Genomic DNA, 12,911 nt, shown 5'->3' with positions numbered 1-12,911 from the left:
CTATTCATGATTTATCACCCACCACACACGTTCACTATCCCGCTTAGTCCGCCCGACAACCCTGACCAGGTGTATTTCGTCACCGTCTTGCGGAAGAGGGGGTGGGTCACAGAGCCACACTCTGATCTCAGCTGTGTGTGTAAAAACTGAAAACGCATTTTTGCCACACCTCAGACCCTCACCTCCTGAGCCACCTCCCTGTCTGGGGAGGCCTGTCCCCTCCCTCTAGTGACAGCGCCCCAGAAGCGCCTGGTGACCCTGGCAGCATATGGGTCACTGGGAAGCAACACACCGACGAGAGCAGATCACAAATTCAGCCCAACGTGACACCAAAGGGTTTGGATTCAAACTTTTAATAATAAACTGTGCCAGTAGAAGCTTTTCAAAGGCAATGATATATCAATAAATAATAGTTACACGGAGTTCCTGAGACAGAACCTACCACATGAAAGGGTGTCAGAACTAACGGGGCGTCACTACAACAGCGGAAATACTGACGGTCACGGTACGAGCACAGCACACTTCAGGATTTGTCATTCACACAAATGTAAACCAGAACACAGTTTTGTTTTTTAGTTTAGACGCTGATAAACTTCTAAGTGTTGTTGCCTAGATATACGCTAAATAATGGATACGTTATGCTAAAAACCTCAAGGAAAAGTATGTGGAAAAATATAATGAAATATACGATACGTCAGGTTTTTAAAAAGCAAAAAAGAATTGAACTTTTTACTCAGATATAAATCGGTTTAAATAGGAATCTACTAATTTGAAATAAGGAATATTTTGTGTGTTTACCTATGTAATTATATACACATCTACGCTTCTAAGAAAATATGTATGGCTTAGTTATTTTTTTTATTCCAATGTCACTTTGAATAACCTTTGCTGTTTTACAAAGATTAGAAAAATGTATTTTTAAAACCCAGTTAAGTTTGATACTTCAAAGCACACCAAAAAAAAACAACAACCGTGGAAGCACTCAGTTTCACCCTGGTCATCACACCTCAGCTGTCTAGGACCACAGGAGGAATGACACACCAAACCTCTCGGTGCGGGCAGCCTGCCGACAGTAGGTGGCAGCCACCAGTTCCACAGGTCAGCGGCATCAGTGAAGAGTGACTAGCCAAACGGACAGAGGCCCGTGACTAACCTCAAGTGTTTGGCATAGCTAAATTAATCCCTTTCGATGTACACGAGTTTAGTACATGACAAATGTTGAAGTTCACCCCCCAAAGAATACAATCATACCCACGACACACACACAAAAATCACTTCGCAGTTACACGTCGGCATTTCTTTAACAAAACAGTAAGGGATACAATCACAGCGAAGAAGTCACCCACACGATACGCTATCAGCACGCTGGCTAGAACATCTCATTTAAAGATACTCAGTAAAAACATATTCACAGAACCTGCTGTGAATGGCAAGATATGGTAATTTTATAACAGAAAAACCCTGCCCATGCAGTACTCTCTACATACCAGACATCTGAAATCACACCCACATAATCACCTTGCTCACACTTTCTATTATACTATAATATGCAAAAAGCAAAAAAAAAAAAAAAGCAGCTTTTAACATTATATCACAATTTTGAAATGTGGGAAAAATATAAAACAAAAACCATTGTGTGAATAAAATGGTATCAGTAATATCAGAACAGTGTTATTTTTTTTTTTTTTTACACATTATTGCACAGAGATTTCTTATCACATGTTCGTCAGTTTTTCTGTCTTTTCCTAGATGTGGATAAGTGCTACGGATAAAATACAAATGTAGACGATAACAGCAGCATGACTGGTCAAAGTCAATCCCTATCATTGAGTAAGAAAATGGCTATAAACAAAATAAGTGCTCTTTCTAAACTGTACTAAGTTTTTAAAAATATTGTTTTAATGCAATGAAGGTCCTCAGAAACCAATTCAAAGCAATGTGGACACCTCCCCCCCCCGCCACTTCATACAGAATCTACTAGACTTGAGTCCTTTTGTAAAAAGCTTTGTTGTTTCTTTTGGGGGTTTGGGGGGAGACCAGAACTTCCACTGAAGTCTAACCATCGGACTCACTTGAACAAGGCTGGCCCCGGCCTCCCACGAAGAACGTCCCATTGCGGACCTCTGAAGGGGCGGGGCGGCGGGGCCACGTCTACACGTACACCGGCTGGCAGCCTTCACTCTGATCCACCACATCTGAACTGTCCAAGTCGGAGTCCTCAGCCTGCGGCGCCTCTGCTCCTGGAGGCTTTGGGCACCTAAAGGGGTAGCCGTTGTCATCAAAGAACCTTCGGAAAGTGAACTCGTAAAACGCGTGCTCGGGGTGCTTGTTGTTTGGGGAGGTGAGTGTGTCCCAGGCCTTAGTGCTGTCTTCGCTGGCATCGTTCCAAGGGCTCTCTTCATCTACGGGGTCGAAATTGGAGGTGTCCATGGGGTGGCTGATCTTGGGGATGTAGGGGGCCGGCTGCTTCCGGATGTCGCTCGAAAAGTCAATGGCCCCGAAGAACGGGTGGGCCTTCAGATCGTCGGCCCCGTCCCTCCCCAGCCGGTGGTCGGCAGCGCAGCACAGTCTGGTGATCAGGTCCCGTGCCTCGGGGCTCAGCTTCACCTGGGCCGGGATGTGGAGCGTGTTCTCCCAGTGAATCACCTGCGGACAAAGCAAACCCTGAGTTCTCCCTTCTCCTCACATTTTGAGGCCGATCTCAGGCGCTGCTGAGACAGTAGGTGATGAGGCGGCTTTAAATACTTTTACCTTCCTGATGGGACAACGGTTAGAACCGGAGCAGCTCTCAGAGGCCAGGGCCACTGAAGAGGGGCTCATGGCCTGTGGCCAGGGTGACGAAGCCAAACAGACCACGAGGGACTGTGTTTCTTCCAACGGAAACACATTCTAGCAAGAGAATTTTGTGATTTCCACATAAATGAAGAGGCTGATCCTCCAGGAGAATCATCATGCTTCTCACTCAGTCCTTAGGGCTGAGAGAGGTTCGACTGGAGTTTCAGTTTACAAAAAAAAAAAAAGGCAACCCTACAGGGAATGAGAAGAAAGGTTCTGACCCTATGGCCTCATGTTCATGGTCAACTGCACAGACTAGCCAGAGAGATGTCCAGTAAATACATTTGTTATGAAATGTGGCTACTGCGAAGAGAAAACCCAAGGTACTTTATTTATACTCAGAATCAGTATAAAGTAAGGCCAAACTAACGGGCTACGGGCTGGGGTGACGGGGCCCTGGGTGAGGCATGGAGGCCGGTGAGTGCATGGGTGGGAGCGCGGGTTTGAACTTGAGTCATTGTTGTAGTAGAGCTAAAACTGTAAGTCATAGAAGAAAAGAGAGGGGAAAATATTCATGACATTGGCCATGGCCATGATTTCTTGGATGGTACCAAATGCACAGGCAACAAGAGGAAAACAGACATAAAATGGACTTCATCAAAATTTAAAACTTTTATACACCAAAGGACACTATTTTTTTTTTAATGTTTTTTATTTATTTCTAGGAGAGAGAGAGAGAGAGAGACAGCGTGAGCAGGGGAGGGTCAGAGAGCGAGGGAGTCACAGACCCTGAAACAGGCTCCAGGCTCCGAGCTGGCAGTCAGCACAGAGCCCGACGGGGGGCTCGAACCCACGAACTGCGAGATCATGACCTAAGCGAAAGTCGGATGCTTAACCGACTAAGCCACCCAGGCGCCCCAAAGGACACTATTAATAGGGTGAAAAGGTAACTCCCAGAATGGGAGAATATATTTGCAAAGCATTTCCTTGATCAGGGATTAATGTCCAGAATATATAAAGAGCTCCTACAATTCAGCAACAAAAACAACCTGATTTAAAAAGGGCAAGGGGCACCTGGGTGATTCAGCTGGTTGGGCGTCCGACTTCGGCTCAGGTCATGACCTCATGGTTTGTGAGTTCAAGCCCCGTGTCGGGCTCTGTGCTGACAACTCAGAGCCTGGAGCCTGCTTCCAATTCTGTGTCTCCCTCTCTCTCTACCCCTCCTCCACTCATGCTCAGTCTCTGTCTCTCAAAAAATAAATAAATATTAAAAAATTTTTAAAAATAAAAGACTTAAACATTCTCCGGAGAAGATGTACAGACGTCCAATAAGCACCTGAAGAGAGGCTCAACTGCCAATCATCAGGGAAATATAGATCAAAGCCACAACAAGACATCACCTCACACCCATAGGATGACAACCATTAAAAAAAAAAAATAAAGTAAGTGCTGACAAAGATGAAGAAACTGGAATCGAGCACGGGTGGGCATGTACGATCCTGCAGCTGCCTCCCCAACAGCTTGGTAAACACAGGATGACCACATGCTCTGGCCGCCCCACTTCTGGGTACACAGCTGCAAAACGAGAGCAGGCCCCAGACAGGCGTGTACACCATTCACATCGGCCACAGGTAGAAACAACCCAAGCGTCCATCACCAGACGGTGAATAAACGTGGTTTACACCTACAATGGAATATTCCTCAGCCGTAAAAAGGAAGGAAACTGTGACACATGCTACGTGAATGAACTCTGAAAGCCTTATGCGAAGTGAAAGCAGCCAGTCATGGAATGAGGTACCTTCATCGAGACAGAAAACAGAAGGGAGGTTACAGGGTCTGCCAGGGGGGTGGATCGGGAGTTACTTTCATGAGCACAGGCCCTGTTTGGGAGCACGAAGTATTCTGGAAGCACGTAGTGGTTAGAGTTGAACAACACTGCGAGTGTACTCAGTGTCATTGAACTGTAAGATTAAGAATGGGTAAAATGGGGGGCGCCTGGGTGGCTTAGTCGGTTAAGTGTCCGACTTTCGCTTAGGTCATGATCTCACGGTATGTGGGTTCGAGCCCCTCGTCGGGCTCTGTGCTGACTGCCAGCTCGGAGCCTGGAGCCTGTTTCAGTCTGTGACTCCCTCTCTCTCTGACCCTCCCCTGATCACCCTCTCTCTCTCCTAGAAATAAATAAAAATATTTAAAAAAAAAAAAAAGAATGGGTAAAATGGTAAATTTTATCACAATTTTAAAAATTGGGTTATCATCAGGCAGGCAAATTAGTAAATTAGTGAATGGGTCAGCAATTCAACTAGGATACAGATAATGTGAAATTCCAATTTTACCAGAGTGAAAACTAAGCCTTCATTTAGAGTTTTTCTAAATAAGGGTCTAATGCAGACTCTGGGACATACGAACGCTTCATAGAATTGTTAGTAAACACATATTCCAGGGGTGAATCTCAAAGAAGTTCCGGGGCGCCTGGAAGGCTCAGTCAGATAAGTGTCAACACTTGATTTTAGTTCAGGTCATGATGTCAGGGTCGTGAGATGCAGCCCTGCGTTGGGTTCCGTGCTGAGTGTGGAGCCTGCTTAAGATTCTCTCTCTCTCTCTCTCTCTCTCTCTCTCTCTCTCTCTCTGCCCTTCCACCCCTCACACGCACATGCCTTCTCCCTCTCTCTCTCAAAAAAAAAAAAGAGGTTCCAAAGATTCCATCAGATTCTCAATTCAATTCTTCTTAAGTAATCAAATCAAATCAGAGAACAAATGGCTATCATTCTTTTTTTTTAATGTTTATTTACTTTAGAGAGAGTGAGTGAAAGAGAAAGCACAAGCAGGAAAGGGACGGGGGCTGGGAACAGAGGATCGGAAGCAGGCTCTGCACGGATAGTACGGAGCCTAACGTGAGGCTTGAACTCATGAACCGTGAGAGCATGACCCAAGCCAAAGGTGGACGCTTAACTGACTGAGTCCCCCAGATGCCCCTAAACAGCTATCATTCTACAACTATTCAGTATTAAGTGATGGACAGAAGACCTATTTATTTCAAGTTAATATTAGAAGTATGCACTGCTAGCCTGACCACATAGTTGATCATCTGCAAACAGATTACTGTTGATGTAACATCCAAACAGACGACCGACCTCTCTAAATACAGTTCATAAAGTTTTCGGTGTTATGTGCCCGGTAGGCACGGGTGGCAACAGCTCTTACTGTGTGGCCCTGCTTATGAAAATATGAGTTCTTAAGTAGGTAACAACAATCAGACTCTGAATCCACACAGCCGGCACTCTGACCCAACTCAGAGTCAAGGGTCCAGTGCTGACCAGACGCGCACGGGCTCATCCGAGAGCACGAGGGTGGCAGCAAGCAGGTGCACAGCTCGTACCTTCAGCTGGGTCTCCGTGGGGGTGGGGGCCAGGAAGGGCGGCTGCCCCACCAGCATCTCGAAGAGGATCACGCCGACACTCCACCAGTCACAGAGCTGCGTGTACCCTGGAAGACAAAGGCCACCACCTAGCTCCAACACAGCCCAGCAGCTCTGTTGGAGAAGAAGTCTGCAANTCGGGGGGTGGGGGGGTGGGGGGCCGGGGAGAGCGTGTCCATGCGGCGTCCATGTTCTGTGGCTCAGAGCAGAGCCCCTGGAAGGGACACCCGCCACGGGGCGGACGGTCTGCAGGTTTTCTGGATAGGGCCAGCCTCCAGGCAGCAGGGCAGGCTCGTTCTTCTTTGCTTCTCTCTCACTTTGCCTTCGGAGCTCTGCTTCCCAGTCCCCGCCGTGCTCCGTGTTGATGTCACCTAATCCCTGCTGACCTGAACTGGGCCTCAGGACTTGCCAACTCTGTTCTCCCTCTGTCCCTCCCTTCCTGCCCCAGCCTGGCACTCGGGGCAGGGGGATGGGGTCGTCTGGCCCCTCATTCCTGGATTCCTGCCCACGTTGGGGTGCTGGACAGTGGGGGCGGGGGTGGGGAGACACCCGCCACCCCCCTCCTTTCACAGGAAGGAGAGAATGAGACTGTTACTGGGCAGTGAGCCTGATAATCACAACTCCCTCTCAAGGCAGTTATTGTGAAGCCTGTGGCTCTGAGAGGTAAGGTGATTTGCCGTAGATTTCCGCAGCCAACAAGGAAAATGCAGGTTCGAACAGGTTCCAAAGACATGGACCCACACATGTGAAAAGACAGGTCACCGACCTCCGGATTTATTACACTGTCACTATGAGCCACGCGCACCGTGCTGTGAGCAACTGGCCCCCGAAAGGTCCTGTACGCGACCAAGTGTCGTATCTGGTGGAGCAGAGCATCCACACAGGAGACCAAGTGTACCGGCGCCTGTGGCTCTGTGCTCACCACTGTGCCCAGATCGCACCTTCCAACAATCCTGGTCTGGGGGGGGAAGTGGGGAAGACAGATTTGTGTTTCACGAACTTCAGGACCCGCAGGATATGGTGCACGCGGCCCAGGGAGCCGGGCAGGGGGGAGGCAGGGTAGGGTCTGCACGTGTGGGGCCCAGGCCTCACTGAGCAGTGACCTCACGGCTGATTCTGCCAAAGCCAGCTGTGGAGAGGTTTCTCTTGGGGTCCAGATGGAAAGCCCACACCCTGCACCCAGGCTGTCACCTCCCGGCCCAGCAGGGGCGGCTACGGAACAGACACGCGACAAGCCGGGGCCGCGTGTTAAGGAAATCACTTCCCTTGGGCCTCCGTGGGCCCAGAACTGCGGTGAGAGAGTTTGGAGTCGCAGAAAAAGCTGCAGCTCGAGGGGCCCTGGGGGGCGGGGGCCGAGCCGGCAGCGCCTACCTTTGCGGAGGAGCACTTCCGGGGCGATGTAGTTGGGGGTCCCCACCAGGGAGTGGGCCAGACACCGGTGGTGCTGCTTCCTGGCCCTCTGCTCCAGCGTCTTCAGCCGGTCCCCGCACCGACAGTTAGACGCGTCATCCCAGAGGTCGCTGGGCTCCATGCTGTCCTGCCTGACGTGGCTCCCTTTCAGCCCGGAATCGGGGGCAGGCAGAGAAGACAATAAAACCGAAGTGAATGCCCACCTTTCAGCGACGCCACAAACCCCCCGCTTCAGAGGGGGGAGCAACTCAGCTCCGCTCCCGGCACCGCAAGAGGAGGAGCCCTCCCAGCTGGCCTGCGGGGCCGCCCGGGGGGCCTGGGTCCGGGACTCCAGCCGTGAGCAACACCAACGCACGGGGCGCCTGGGGGCTCGGCTGCCTAAGCATCGACTCCTGACTTGAGCTCAGGTCGTGATCTCGTGCTTGGTGGGTTTGAGCCCCGTGTCGGGGTCCGCACTGACTGCACAAAGTCTGCTTGCGATTCTCTCTTTCTCTTTCTCTTTCAAAAACAAGCAAATAAACTAAAAAAAAAAAAAAAAATTGCAGATGAAGCAATGACAGGAGCCGGGCTGAGGGAGGGGCTCGGGCAGCCGTGGGGACACCAGGGTGGCACTCGGGCCGGTCTCAGGAGTCTACTGCCTGTCTGACAGGACACGGTTCAGGAGGACCATGGAAAAGCATGAGAGTGGGGCGCCTGGGGGGCTCAGTCAGTTAAGCATCTGACTTCAGCTCAGGTCATGATCTCACGGTTCGTGGGTTTGGGCCCCGCATCGGGCTCTGTGCTGACAGCTCAGAGCCTGGAGCCTGTTTCAGATTCTGTGTCTCCCCCTCCCTCTGACCCTCCCCTGCTCATGCTGTTTTGCTCTCTCAGAAATAAATAAAAAACATTTTAAAAAAATTTTAAAAAGAAAAGCATGAGAGCATTTAAAAAATATAAACAAAAGTGACTTAAATGCCAGACGATGGGAATGAATTAAACATATAGGATTAGCTTTGAGTTAAAAAACAGAAGTGGGAGGGGCTCCAGGCTGGCTCAGTCAACACCCTGTGCCGCTCTTGATCTTGGGGTTCTGAGTTCGAGGTCTACTTTAGGTGCAGCGATTTCTTAAAAAAAAAAAAAAAATCTACGGTAACAGGAGATGGAGCTGACACCTAACCTATCCCCAATCTATACCTCTACCTGGACTTATCAATGTCTATAGATAAATTCACGTTAGCTATTAGAGAGGACTCTTACGAGATGGTGAGACTTTTGCAGCTCATTTTATAAGAGCAGGATGATGGCTCCTAAGCATGTTCCCCTGACGCCCCATAGGCTACTGTCCTAAAAATCCTATAATAAAACATAAATCCATTAACTTCAAGAAAGTTTTTTTACACATCATACTACTGCTTTCAGGGGAGAAAAGGATGTCATGCTAACTTCTATTAAACAGATCGTTTCATACGATCACGAGCCACCAGGACGGGAACCGGCGGCCTCAGGTGGCTTAGTCCTGTCTGGCTGTAGGAGGTGGGTGCGGCACGTCGGACAATACCTTTCTGGTAGTATTTGGAATTGTGAGTCCACCTGAACCCAGTGCAGAGGCCGAAGTCCGTCAGTTTGATGTGACCATCGAGATCGATCAAAATGTTGTCGGGCTTGATGTCTCGGTGGATGAAGCCCATCTTGTGGACGCTCTCGATGGCCAGGGTCAGCTCTGCGATGTAGAACCGGGCCAGGTGCTCGGGGAAGACCTCCATCCGGATCAGCAGGCTCATCATGTCCCCCCCCGGGATGTAGTCCATCACGAAGTACAGGCTGTCCTTGTCTTGGAAGGAGTAGTAGAGTTTGACCACCCACTCGTTGTCGGCCTCCGCCAGGATGTCCCTCTCGGCCTTGACGTGGGCCACCTGGTTCCGGTTCAGGACGTCCTTCTTCCTCAGGGTCTTCATGGCATAGAGGGCGTGAGTGTCCACCTTACAGGCAAGGCACACCTCTCCAAAGGCACCGATGCCCAGGGTTTTGATCTTCACAAACATGGACTTATCCATTTTGGCTCTCTTCAGCCTGTTGTAATTGGATTCCTTCTGGTAGAGGATCTTCCTCATTTGTTCCTGCTCAGCCTCACAGAGTCCAGCCTGCGGAGATGGAAAACACGGGAGTCACGTCAGAGGCGCCCATGGTAGGAAACAGCTGGGGCGCGAGACGCCTTAGAACCGAGAGGGTCCTGACTTGATTTACAGAAATAAGAACACAGATGGGTCCAGTATACTACAAGCAAGACAACTGGGTTTGCTCTCCGCCTGCTCACGTAGACACAGGTCTGGACTTTAAAGGGAACACGAAACTGGTGATTTTAGGCTCTAAGGAAACCTCTACAAATCAACACCTTTGGAAAAGGGGACCACGAAGTTCCTGGAACTCTAAGAGCAATCTAATAGTTTGACAGCTCAGGGAACATGGGAACAAAGAAAAGTCAATGAAAATGGGACAGCAGAAAGTAAGAGCACAAACCTGAGTTTTAGAATTTGAAATCACTGGCTTTGTGTGACTTGAATTTACGGTATCATTTTAATTTAAATCATTTGATTAATTACCTCTAGCAGTTTAGTGTCAACTAAGGTATATTTTAAATACTATTTGCTAATCATAGACTTAAAGAATAGGTCATTGCCAGATACATTTTTCTTTATAAATCCCACAATTTCCATTTATAAAACCTCAACCTTTCGTTTCTACTCTTTCAAAATGTTTACATGTTACTGAAACTTGATGAATTTTGTTAACAAACAAGGACAGAACACACCATAAAAATTAATTTTGATGGGGCACCAGGGTGAATCAGTCGGCTGACAGTCTGTTTTTTAAAACAAAAGATTTTTAAACGTTTATTTATTTTTGAGAGAGAGAGAAAGAGAGAGAGGCTGAGCGTGAGCAAGGGAGGGTCAGAGAGAGAGGGAGGCACAGAATTCAAAGCAGGCTCCAGGCTCTGAGCTGTCAGCACAGAGCCTGACACAGGACTCAAACTCATGAATGATGAGATCACAACCTGAGCCGAAGCTGGACGCTTAACTGACTGAACCACCCTGGCTCCCGAGAGTCTGAGTTTTGATTTTGGCTCAGGGCATAATTCCAAGGTTGTGGGATTGAGTCCTGCTCCTGCTCTGGCTCCACACTGAGCACTGAACCTGCTTAGGATTCTCTCTCTCCCTCCCTCCCTTTCCCTCCCTGCTCCTCCCCTGCTCACATGTGCATGGATGCTCTCCCTTTCTCTCAAATAAAATAAAATTAATAACAACATAAAATAAAATGAAAGGCAAATCTCGGTCTGGTAATTTGCCCACTGGCTGTGTCACGCTTGCACGCGCTCACTGCCCCCCGCAGAGTGCGGGGGACCCCGTGAGGGAGCCTGCACATCGGTCATCTCTCCAGGTCGTCTGCCCCTAACCACGCCGCCAGGTGAGACCGACTGTTTGTCACAAACGTGCGCGAAGCAGAAAGGCCACAGGGCTGCCGCTCTGCTGCCACCACCAATTTCGAAACGCGCAGGGCCAAGCGGGGGGACAGAAGGGGACACTACCTTCGCCATCTCCTGCTCCAGCTGCAGCCTCCGGTTGACCTTCTGCTGGTAGGTTTTGATGACGTTCTCCACGTGCTGCTCCATGAAGAACTTGAACGCGTAGGGCGAGTAGCTCTTGATGCGCGACTCCCGCTTCTCCTCGTCCCCGCTGCCCTTGCGAACGGGGACGGGAGACGTCTGGATCTGCTTCCGGTCCTTGCCCGCCTTCTCGGCCCGGGCGCCCCGGCCGCCGGCNGGGGGGGCGCCTGGCCCCCGGCCCTGGCCCCCGGGAAGTTCACCCCTGCCGACTCCACGCCCGCCGCGTAGGCCTTGGGCTGGTGCTGATGGGCGCCGGGCACGCCGTGGGCGCTCCCCGAGAAGAGGAAGTCCACGTAGGGGCGCGGCACCTCCTCCAGCGCGCCGCCCTCGTAGGCCGCCCCGCCCATCTGGTGGTAGGGGGGGAAAGGGTCGCCTGTTCCTTCGAAGCTCGGCCTCCGCGGCACGGGGGCCGGTGCGATGCCCTTTCCTGCAGCGGAAAGAACGGGGACACGGCGTTAGAGGGGGGCCGCCTCTTCCGGGCTGGCCACCGGCACGGCCGCCCCCGCGCGGGCCCCCTGCGAGGCCCTCCGACGCAGGCCGAAGTGGGCTGTGGCAAGCCCGGGCTGCCTCCTGCGGCGGAGGCCCCGCGCGGGGACACCCAGCAGAACCCGGGCTAAGAAGACTGTCAGCAAACGCACGTCACGGGCACATGCAGAGGAGAATCGTCACGGCTGTGGGGTGCGTTTCCCAAGGCAGCTGTACTCCAGGCCCCACGCGGGGCCTGAGAATCTGGATGGGCAACACGCAGCAGTTTAAGAAGCTTCTACCAAAGAGAAAACAAGTTTGCGTCCCCTTAACGATGAAGATGTAACTTCTCACTCAACAGATGAAGTGGGTTGTAGCCAAGATCTCCCACAGAATCAGGAAAGCTCCTTTTGCTAAGTGTCCTGAATCCCGCATCACAGCCGGGGACCCCAGGGACCCACACTTCTCCCAGCTGTCTCATCCTCTAAGAGGAACATTCGCTGGCAGCCAGTGAGGCAGGGCATTCGGTGCTGGTGCTCTGGCCCTTCCCGGGGGACCTAAGGGGGCGTCCCTGCACCACTGCCCAAGGCATCCGGCCCAGGGAGGCGCCTGCCAGCCTGCTCGGCGGCTACGGTGGGTTTTAAAATCAGTGAAATACACCTGCTTTTTCAAAGACTCCCTCACAGGCCCAAGAGAAAGTAGAAAGCCCACTTTAGATCTCACGCTGCGCAACTCAAAACATGTCGGCAGCCGCCGGCGCAGCAAGTCCCGCAGGTTATCTCAGACGTGAAGAGGGAGCACCCGGTGCGGCCCAGGGTCTGCCCCCCGCTGGCTCCCCTTCAGGCTCCAGATGCAGAGCAGGGCGGTGTGCCAGGAGAGAATCTGCTGACCAGGGCCACACCGGACCCCCCCGGGCTGCGGGTCTGAGCTCACCTGGGGAGGTCTGCTTAATGACTCGCACGATCTGCTCGTTCCGCGGGTCCAGGTAGCCCATCTTGCTGATGTACTCCAGGGCGGCCTCGATGCTCCGGCTGCCCGTCTGCTTGAGAGCCCGGCCGGCCATCTCCTGGGAGGGAAGCACACAGACGCTTCACTGGGAGGTAAGATGCTGGTGGGGGAGGCGGCCGCGTGCGGGGAGGCGGAAAGCACAGCCGGGGGAAGGTGCCCCTGGCAGGTGCCACAGCCAGAGCAGAGGCCTGGGGGGCG

At 51.4% G+C, this 12,911-nt stretch overlaps 1 protein-coding gene across 1 annotated transcript in view; it reads right to left on the bottom strand.

Annotated features, from left to right (window-relative positions):
* Window positions 1-337: 337 nt before the first annotated feature.
* Window positions 338-12,911, bottom strand: part of LATS2 (large tumor suppressor kinase 2) — a 55,472-nt gene continuing 42,898 nt past the window's right edge. The window contains 7 exon segments of the mRNA XM_077745449.1: window positions 338-2,646; window positions 6,152-6,258; window positions 7,562-7,744; window positions 9,138-9,720; window positions 11,163-11,393; window positions 11,396-11,667; window positions 12,639-12,771. Coding sequence (XP_077601575.1) covers window positions 2,152-2,646; window positions 6,152-6,258; window positions 7,562-7,744; window positions 9,138-9,720; window positions 11,163-11,393; window positions 11,396-11,667; window positions 12,639-12,771 — 2,004 coding nt within the window. The 3' untranslated portion in view covers window positions 338-2,151.

This window comes from Crocuta crocuta, unplaced genomic scaffold (assembly GCF_008692635.1).
Source record: "Crocuta crocuta isolate KB4526 unplaced genomic scaffold, BGI_CrCroc_1.0 scaffold258, whole genome shotgun sequence".
Lineage (NCBI taxonomy): Eukaryota > Metazoa > Chordata > Mammalia > Carnivora > Hyaenidae > Crocuta > Crocuta crocuta.
The sequence above is the reverse complement of the archived record's forward strand: the minus strand, read 5'-3'. Positions and strand labels throughout refer to the sequence as shown.